Source organism: Physcomitrium patens, chromosome 18, assembly GCF_059467195.1.
Source record: "Physcomitrium patens ecotype Gransden chromosome 18, ASM5946719v1, whole genome shotgun sequence".
Classification (NCBI taxonomy): domain Eukaryota; kingdom Viridiplantae; phylum Streptophyta; class Bryopsida; order Funariales; family Funariaceae; genus Physcomitrium; species Physcomitrium patens.
This window is the reverse complement of record NC_143427.1, coordinates 9,706,098-9,715,339: the sequence shown is the minus strand read 5'-3', so window position 1 is coordinate 9,715,339 and position 9,242 is coordinate 9,706,098. Positions and strand designations below refer to the sequence as shown.

The 9,242-nt window shown below is 36.4% G+C and overlaps 1 protein-coding gene across 15 annotated transcripts; it reads left to right on the top strand.

Annotated features, from left to right (window-relative positions):
* The first annotated feature begins 2,900 nt into the window (after nt 1–2,900).
* Nucleotides 2,901–8,302, top strand: LOC112295457 (uncharacterized). 15 transcript variants are annotated; one of them, XR_016498398.1, is made up of 15 exons: nt 2,901–3,106; nt 3,897–4,210; nt 4,422–4,504; nt 4,736–4,839; nt 4,980–5,105; nt 5,257–5,326; nt 5,541–5,627; nt 5,837–5,902; nt 6,086–6,178; nt 6,304–6,360; nt 6,598–6,726; nt 6,864–6,954; nt 7,320–7,408; nt 7,689–7,859; nt 8,056–8,302. XR_016498398.1 is itself a non-coding variant. In XM_090244478.1 (15 exons), the coding sequence occupies exons 1-15, from the start codon at nt 2,916–2,918 to the stop codon at nt 8,147–8,149; spliced, it is 1,782 nt and encodes a 593-aa protein (XP_090100604.1). In that variant the 5' UTR covers nt 2,901–2,915; the 3' UTR covers nt 8,150–8,302. The 15 variants fall into 15 exon arrangements, 12 of the variants coding, with proteins under 12 accessions (XP_090100604.1, XP_090100603.1, XP_024402869.1 ...); XR_016498397.1 differs by having other exon boundaries at nt 4,416–4,504; XM_090244478.1 differs by having other exon boundaries at nt 7,672–7,859.
* The last annotated feature ends 940 nt before the right edge of the window (nt 8,303–9,242 follow it).

Below are 9,242 nucleotides of genomic sequence, written 5' to 3'. Positions count from 1 at the left end.
TTCATCTTTTATTTTATTCTTAAATAGGCTATAATCTTTAAATTCTATTTTATTTTGTGAATTGATTTTTAAAACCTTTAAACATTGACAAAGATAATATTTTGGATAATTAAATAATAACCAAGAATGTAATGTTATAATTTAATTGCAACTTTAAAAAGATATTGTTAGAGACACCAAAAAATTCAAAGAGTATCAAAAAAATATTATTAGCCCCACCAAACAACATGTATTCCAAGCTATGAGAAGACAATTCTACCTACTTCCTCCTACCATGGAGAAGTATATAATAATGTCCTTGCTTTCATTGTAAATCCAAGGGAATAATTTAAATTATTTATTAAGTCTACCATATTACATATATTAGCTTAGGAAAAATAAATTTTATTTTTTAATAAATATAAAATTATCAATAATTATTATTAATGTAATATTTAAGAAAAAAGAACCATTGTAGATAAGAAAATAAAGGTATGAATGGTCAAATATAAAAATAATTGATAAATTGTAATAAAATTTGTCTAATATTGGAATAAAATAATTCACAATTAACCATTTTTTTATACAAAAGGTTGGAAAAAGACCTAATATCTATGACTTAGATAACTCAATCTAAAAAATCAAGTACTAATTTTTAATTATGTATTTTTTATAATTATAATATATATCATGTTACAGAATAAATTTTATAAAACCTTTAAAATACTTGCTGCTATGATTATATTTTCTTATGCATTGAGCAATAAATCCATAAAAGAATAAGAATATCTTAAAGACGAGCTACTTAATACGTTGCTTACATAGGATTTAAATTATTAGGTCAAGAAGTGGAAATTAATTCCACAATAATAAGATAAATTCCTTAGACTAAAATACCAAGTCAATTCAACATACTACATTTTTAAGGATACATATCAAAGAAAAAATAAAAGATAAAAGATATGGTAAAATTGGACCCAAATTTTTATTATGTAACTAAAAACTTAGACAAATTTTTAATAAGATCAAGTTTTTTAACAATTTCCTGAAAAAATTAAAAGAAATTTATTAAAAACCTTAATTTACAAGTGCTTTAGCATTTATTACGCAGTTTTAAACTATCCAATTTGTTCAGAAGGTGTGCACAAATTTATCAAATCAAAAATCTTCTAGTATATGGCTTACAAACTTTATAAATAACACATGTCTTAAGTCAGACATATAGTATTAAAATTCTAATTGTTTTATGATTTGGATGCAAGAAATAAAAGGATTTTACTAAAAGATTTAAAAACTTACATATTGGGCAGAAATAATAATTAGGATTACAAATGCATGTATGATAATTATCCACTGAGACTTTTAAAGTTTGAATTCAATGATTAGGTTGGAATAAATTTCAAAAATATAAGATAGAACTTGATTTCAAAGGACATTATATGAGTTTTGCTGGACAAAGTTCAAAAATTTGAAAAAAATATTAATAAAAAATACATAAATTTATTTTATCATATATGAATTTTAATAGTTTTAGGAACACAAAGAGTTTATATATATATATATATATATATACATACATACAAATTCTTTTCTGTAGTTGGCTTCTAACAAGCCATACTCAAAAAATGACTACAATAGATGTTGGATATAAGTATTTTTTGGTCAATAATAATAAGTGCATATAGATGGATTCTTTAAATATTTTTTTTATTGAGATTTATAATTATATAATTTTAATTATTACCCAAGAAGAAGAAATAATTCACGATTATGCATAATCTATCATTTTAATTCCACTGATATCATTTCTTTACATTAAATGATTTTTTACAACTATTATTTCTTGATAAAATAATATTTTTGCATGTCACCCAACTATTCAGAACATAACTAACATTTAGTTAAAAAAATTATTTTTAACTTTAAGGTTTTTTCAAAATATCATCAACAATATTTTGAATTATTCTAAAACATTTTTTTATTTTTTTATTTTTATTTTTTCTTTCTTTCTTATTTTTGTGTTCAGTACTAAAAGGAAGATGAAAAAGTGTTTGCATTTTGCATGATTGTTTTCTTATTTGAGGTTTGAAGTGGAATTATTAAATATAAATATATGACAGTAAAATTTTCAAAAAAAGTTTTCCTTACAACTAAATTAAAAATTATTTCAATTAAAAATTAAAAATTAAAAATCATTTCAAAAATTAATTATTTAAAAATTAAAAATTAAAAATTATATAAATTAAAAAATTTCATGTTTAATTGTCCATCAACTAAATTAAAAAAATGTCTATAGATTTCCTTACATGAAAATGGTTTATTTATGTACTTGTATACTAAATTAACCCTCTTTATTAAAAATACTCAACATAATAGTAATAATAATTTACTATGTAAATGTCATTTCCCGAGATTTCACTCGATGACCATAAATGCACAAAGCAGGCAAAGTGAAGATATATAGAAAACCAGAAAAAGATTTGACTTCACATGTCAACACTGATTGCAAAATAGTTCCATTTGTTGATGATTCCAGAAAGTGCCCTCGAGAAGATTACTCAAAAAGCTGTTCACAAAATTATAAAATCAAAGTTTTGGATAAATAACAAAACCACACCAAAGTAAACAAACAATTTTTATTCCACAATTCACCTTTTTTTTTTTCTTTTTTTTTTTTTTTTCCCTACAAATAGTGTTTTGTCCAATGGGTAATTATCGATATTGTTGTTGGGTAGGGTTCTTCGTCTCGAGAGACAAGGAGTACACTTGGCAAAAAATGTACTAGCCAAGGAAAAGAACCATCAAAATATCCACACCACATACATGTCCAAGCTTCTGAAAGGGGGAAGGGGGGGGGGCGGGCAGGGAAGAGGATGAACTGCACAGAAGTGTCTCCCTGCCCGCTGCCCTAGCGAAGAAGTCCACTTGTATGTCCTATGTGGCAAAGTGGGCCCCTTATGACCGACCCCAGGGTGGCAGTCCCACCAAGTCTCGCTCCTCATCCCCACCACTTGCGGCGCCGAATGGGGAGAACTGCTTGCCTGCGAGTTCCCTTTTCACGAGAACTCTGGGAATTTGCGCTCCCGCTCACCGCGATTCCTCCTCTATCGTCATCCCCAACGTCCAGGTGGGACTTCCGATCAGCATCACTGTGCTGGAACCTGTTTGATTGTTTACAACTCCTGCACAGCAGTAAAACGCAAATCACTGTGGACTTACTTCTGTTCCTTATTGGGCTCTGGGTCATTCTTCGCCATCACAACTTAGTTTAGAATACCAGTCAACCAGCAGCAATCACTGTGTTGCTTGCTGCTTGAACTTCAGCCGCTGACGGGTGCGTTCCCCCTCTTGCTAGCGTGCCGTCCCAGGTTCATAGTGTTGCGTGTTGGTGCATGTTCGGACGAGGTTTTCGTGGGCTGTAGCATTCGAGGTTTGTAGGCTGGTTTCTTCGGGGATCGGCGTGGTTTGGTCTTGGTGAGGGTCGAAAATTGCTTGTGGGGATCAATGGACTGGTGTGGCTTTAGTTTTGTGCTGATGATGCAGGAGTAGGCGGCGAATTCGGTGGTATTCTGATTGCAAGCTTGAAACTTGAGTGAGTTGGTGGTGTTTTTGTGGAGCTTGTGCGCTTCGGTTGAGACGCCCAGGAGTGTTTGACTGAGTGTTTTCGAAGTATTGATGTTGTGTGTCTCGTCTTTGGAGCCAGTTTCGATGATGAAAGACGTTAATGTTGCCTGTGCCTAGCTTTCCCTCGCTTGATCGTGTCTCTGACCTTACACTTTGGTGGTGGCCTCCTAGACTGTGTTCGTGTTTTGACGATTACGTATCTCTTTGGCAATTTTTTTTTTTTTTTTTTTTTTTTTTTTTCTTATGGTTGCATCCGGAGCGGTTGCTCATCACTTCATACCTCTGCTCTGCAGCTCGTCGTTTGTGAGGATCCGCGTTGTGTTAAGCTTCGAGAATCGACAGAAGAGAAACAAGACTGCGTGCTTTTTATGTGGGACGATGCGAGCGGTGGCTCGCGCGGTGCGCGCTCGAGTGCCGCACAAGCTGTTTGACTGGCGGCGATGCCACCCACGAGCAGTGTCTGTAGCAGAACTTTCTCGTGACAGGAAGCCCTACTCACGTGCAGGTCATTGGAAGTGCGCAGAGGTTGCTGCTAGTCATGGCTTGCAGGAAACCTATACTTTTGCAATTAGGGGCCTGTTCACCCATGTCGAAGCTTCAGAATCTGGTGCGTGGCATTTTTAGATGATTTTGACTTGATCCTTAATGCAATTTTTTACAGTTCATAATCATTCCTTTTTAAGCATAGGTGGTGGTGATATGCTTGTGAATTTCAAAGTACAGAGCGTATTTCTGTACATTTTATGTTTTAAATATGGTGTTGACGAAGTACTGAAATTCCATTTGCTTTAATTGGACTTTGGGGGGTGGAGGTTCAGTTGATGAGTATAAACCAGGTCCGCTAGCAGAATACGAACACCGGATTGCTACTGGAGGGTTGAAACCTGGCGATAAATTCCAGGTATTTTTGGAAAGTTTTTACTCCAGCTCATGTCTTGCGAACGAAGCACGTGCACTTACTGATTTTGGATGCTGATTGACATTACAGCATCGTTGAAAGTTCCAGCGATGACGAGCTATGTTCAAATGAAGTATGTTGTTCATTCGATTAGTTAAGGGTTGCATCGCAAGTCATGGGGTAATTGCCAATAAAAGCACCAACTGAGATGAACGATTTGTGTCATGGGAGCAGGAAAGGGCATTGATGGAACTTCAAGAATTGTACGAAAATCTGATGAGAGATGCACCTGATATTGGGCTGGAGAAGAATACGCCTCGCAGTTCTCAACGGAACAGGTTGACTTTCACCTTCAAGGACTTTCTCATGGTCGAGTTAAACTGGAAAGAGAGGTAAGAAAAAGTTTTGATATGATCTCAGAGAAATACAGCAGATGAAGGGACTGACGTCGTGCGAAGGGTTTGGAATTTGCGTGCAGTGGAGGGGGTTGGCTGTTCAAGCATTTTGTGTCCAAGTCTGTAACTAAATCTCCACGAGGGCTTTACTTGTACGGCGGTGTTGGAACGGGAAAGACCATGGTCATGGACATGTTTTATGAACAGTTGTAAGTGTTCGATTTGTTATTGGAGGCTGAACTACAAGCTTTCCGTAGTCAGGTCGCTTAGTTCTGTTTATTCGGTGGCCGCTCAAAGGTGTATTATGGCAATTTAGTATCATCCACTAATTGGATAATCTGGGGGTGTTTTTGACGATAGACCCAAAACATGGAGGAAGAAACGGATTCACTTCCACGATTTCATGTTAAATATTCATAGCCGTTTACAAGTAAGCTGTGGTTTGATCCCTGAACCTGGCCACAGTAGGGACGGCTATCATGAATAGAAAAGTGGTTCCTGTGTGGTCTTCTTAGGGTAGGATTATTGATGATTTGAATTCTAGAGCTGTTTCGATCGGTTTTTTGGTTTGCGTCTTTTCCGGTTTATTTTGTGGTCATGCTGAACGATGGGTTAAATATATTACATGGCACTTGTGTTCGCAGAGGAGCCGAGGTATGACTGATCCACTAGACATGGTAGCCGAGGAAATTGCTGAAGAATCGATCTTAATATGTATTGACGAATTCATGGTTTGTCTCTTCCGGCTTGTCCTGTGTTGAAATATTCAGCGTTTGGAGTGCTCGTAAAATAGGGCTCAGTTTGCTTGATATGCAGTTATTGCATTGACTATTAAGCTTTGGCATGTTGCACTCTGCATAGTAACACTCGTAGTGATATTTGTTCATGTGGTGTTGGTGCATTCTAAGGTATTGATTGTGGGTTAGTCGATCGTGTACAGGTTACAGATGTAGCCGATGCTCTCATTTTGAATCGACTCTTTGAGCATTTATTTAGACATGGAATTGTGAGTTTCTGCAGACTTTAGTTGCTTATGTTAGAAAATCTGCAACTTTGGCACGTTTAATTTGTTGTCGAAAATTTATGGCAGCCGTTTATTACTCGATATTGAAATTTTGAAGTTGAAATAAGGTAAGCAGTGCTGGATATGTTCGCAGAGTAAAGCTGACATGGAGAACTGATGTGGTAGGTAATGGTGGCAACCTCTAACAGGGCACCTGAGAAGCTTTATGAGGGTGGATTGCAACGGGATCTATTTCTACCGTTTATTGCAAAGCTCAAAGTATGTAAGACATATCAAAAACTTAAACGCTGGCGCACATCTTTCAGTTTGGTGAATTGCAGACTGTTCTTTTTTTAGCTTTTCTCTGTACTGTAAGTCAGCAAAGCTCTTGTTGTGGTTTGCAGGAGCGCTGTGTGATCCATCAAATAGGCTCAGTTACTGACTATCGAAGATTGACAGCTGTAAGACAGTGATATCCTCTTAACTATGTCCACACAAACACGATTTTCACCAGGATGCTTTGCAATCAAAACCTACCAAAAACCCTTCTAGAACTTAGGATCCTTTATTGGGGAAAAGACTTCTTCAATTAAAATGAGACCTTTCTGAATGCTTGGTAGCCTGTATACGCGAAGTGTTTCTGTTCCTTTTATGGTCACTATCTGAACCTGATTGAAGAATTGCTGTTACTTGAATAGGCTGAGACTGGGTTTTATTTCATGGGACCTGGAGCTTCTGAAACTTTACGAAAGGTGTTTTTGGCTGAGTTAGATGGAGAGGAAGCCAATCCAACGACGGTAGAAGTTATCATGGGCAGAAAATTACATGTACGATCCCATCGTGTTAGAAATGAGATGTTTTATCCTATTATTATTTAAATGATTTTTTAAATTCAAATTATCCTTTTAATTTTGAGAATCTTGTTCACAATTTGAATTTTATCAACTCGTGAATATGTTTGTAGGTCCCTATGGCAGGTGCAGGCTGTGCCTATTTCCAGTTTCACGAGCTATGTGAGATGCCTTTGGGTGCTGCGGACTTCTTCGGGCTGTTCAGTGAGTGGTTCTTGTTTACATTTTAGTAATGCTTCGTTGGTCATGAGATAGGAGAGTTTGATCTATAGCTTTACATGATTTAACGCCAGAGACATTCTTGGAGGCCCAGTTGAATCATATGGGGGGTTTTCTTTTAGTCAGAAGATTCACTCTTTTTGATAAGACGACCTCTGTGATATGTCAAGATTTACTGCTGTTTATGCTAAGTCTATCTTATGCAGTGTACTCAACACGCTGTCTCCAGTAAAAACATGTGAACTATTGGTTATCGTGCATCTTTACATGTCTAACATTTCCTAGAGCTACCACGTTTAATGGTGGAACTATATTGGAATGACTAAGCTTTTTGTGTGGCATGGTTACAGAAAACTTCCATACGTTGGCATTAGACAACGTCCCTATATTAGGTTCTCACAACCGATCAGCAGGGTATCGGTTTGTTACCCTAGTAGATGTAAGTAACTCTTCGAAATTTCATAGAAATAAATTCTATTTCAGTGATGCATAGCGGGTAGGTTGAAAGAGTGCGTAGAGTGTAGGGCGGGTCAGTGAAGTGAAATTTACCGCTATTGGTCAAATATTAAATTGTGGGTCTGAATTACAAAAGGGTGGGAGAAGAGCTGGGGCAGCATCAAACAATGAAGTTCGACAAGAAGCTGCAGGCCCTACTACTCTACAAGCTTTGCACATTTCTGATTTTTCCTGATATCTCTACAGGTGATGTATGATCACAGGGCACGGTTTATGTGCTCAGCGGAGGGGACACCTAAAGAGCTATTTGAAAAGATAGTGACTCGAGCCGATGCTCCTCAATTCAAGGATGACACTCGCTCCACTCGTCACGAGGACGCAGACTTATTGGTAGATGATGAACTTGGATTTGCAAAGGACCGCACAATGAGCAGGTTTGAGATTCAACCTGCGCGTCATATTTGATTCTGCGTCTTATTCGGCTTTCTTCATATATTTATCCAAGTAGGATCAAAGTCATGAACTCCATTTGTGATGAAGATAAGCCTGTGTTTCTCCTTTGCATGCTAGTATGTGTGTTTCTGATCTTTTGGCACTGGTCTGTTACGATGCTGGAAATCACGTTTACAGATTGACAGAAATGCACAGCAAGGAATATCTGAAGGAACACGCTGAAGCGCATATGAGCAGTGAACATCCTTTGCCGGCAGTACGAGAAGCCTGATACTTAATTGATATGGTAATATTATTTATGTTGGATTCATCGGAACCAACCAATTGTTATGGACACTAGTATCTACCCAAAACATTTAAATTGAAGTATCAAATTTGAACTTCTCTTGAAACAGTCAATTGCGTAATGAACTCATTTTGTGTATATTATATTTTGTCATCTTTTGTGAGTTTCCCCTTGTAACCAGAGAATTTGTAGTGTTACTTATCCCTCAGCTTGTAATTATTTCGTTATTTGTTTATTCTTGCATTTAGATCTAATTGGATCTTCTTCACACACCTTTCCCTCACAAACAAGAATCTCATTGTGTCAATTGAAATTTCGTCCTTTCCTCCTCATATCAACGTTTTCTGTGTTTGCAAGTTGTAAAATTGTGATTTTGAGAAAGTACTTCACTCAAATGTTTAGTGAACTTTAGACGTAATCATGATGGAGTTCTATAAAACGGATACAATCCTCAAAATCACCTGAATTGTTTGTAGTTTCGTATAGGCCGTACACGTATTGATTTTATTTATTTTATGGTCACTTGCAGCAGCACAATCATCATAAATGAACCATACATCATTCATGATTGTTCTCTGTCTTTCTTTTCTTTTCTTTTCCTCTTGTATTTGCCTCCTTTTTTCTCCCTCCCTCTTTTTTTAATTTTTATTATTATTATTATTTTTCTGTCTTTAATTTTGGAAGAGGGAAAGGGGGCTGTTGGTGACTAGTGGAAAATAATTGTAGTGACCACAGTTATTTCGTGCTTTTGCAGAAACCAATACTATTTTGCTTCTTATTATTTACAGTTTCCCCCAATTTTAGAGAACTCGGATCTATAAAATAACTCCTAAAGAGTGATCCAGATACTTTTTCGACACCCTTCCTGAGGAATGACCACGACACAAACAGCGTAGTATTCCTGCGGATTATCAACTTTTGAAGCAGCCGCATAACATTTGAATCACTAAGAAGACTTCTCGCAGAAGCCATGCACTTCCATTGAACTCAGAAACTGCAGTATTCCTGGAAGAGGATGCACTAAATGAGGCCAGTACACCATGTGCACTCTTTTAGCAGCCTGGCAACCAAAGAAGGA

Excerpts from the sequence above, each read along its gene's own strand:
- LOC112295457 (XM_090244477.1), top strand. The coding sequence starts at position 2,916 with ATGTGGCAAAGTGGGCCCCTTATGACCGACCCCAGGGTGGCAGTCCCA. Across the intron at positions 4,840-4,979 it reads CGCAGTTCTCAACGGAACAG|TGGAGGGGGTTGGCTGTTCA; the intron begins GTTGACTTTCAC and ends ATTTGCGTGCAG. Across the intron at positions 5,106-5,256 it reads GACATGTTTTATGAACAGTT|ACCCAAAACATGGAGGAAGA; the intron begins GTAAGTGTTCGA and ends TTTTGACGATAG.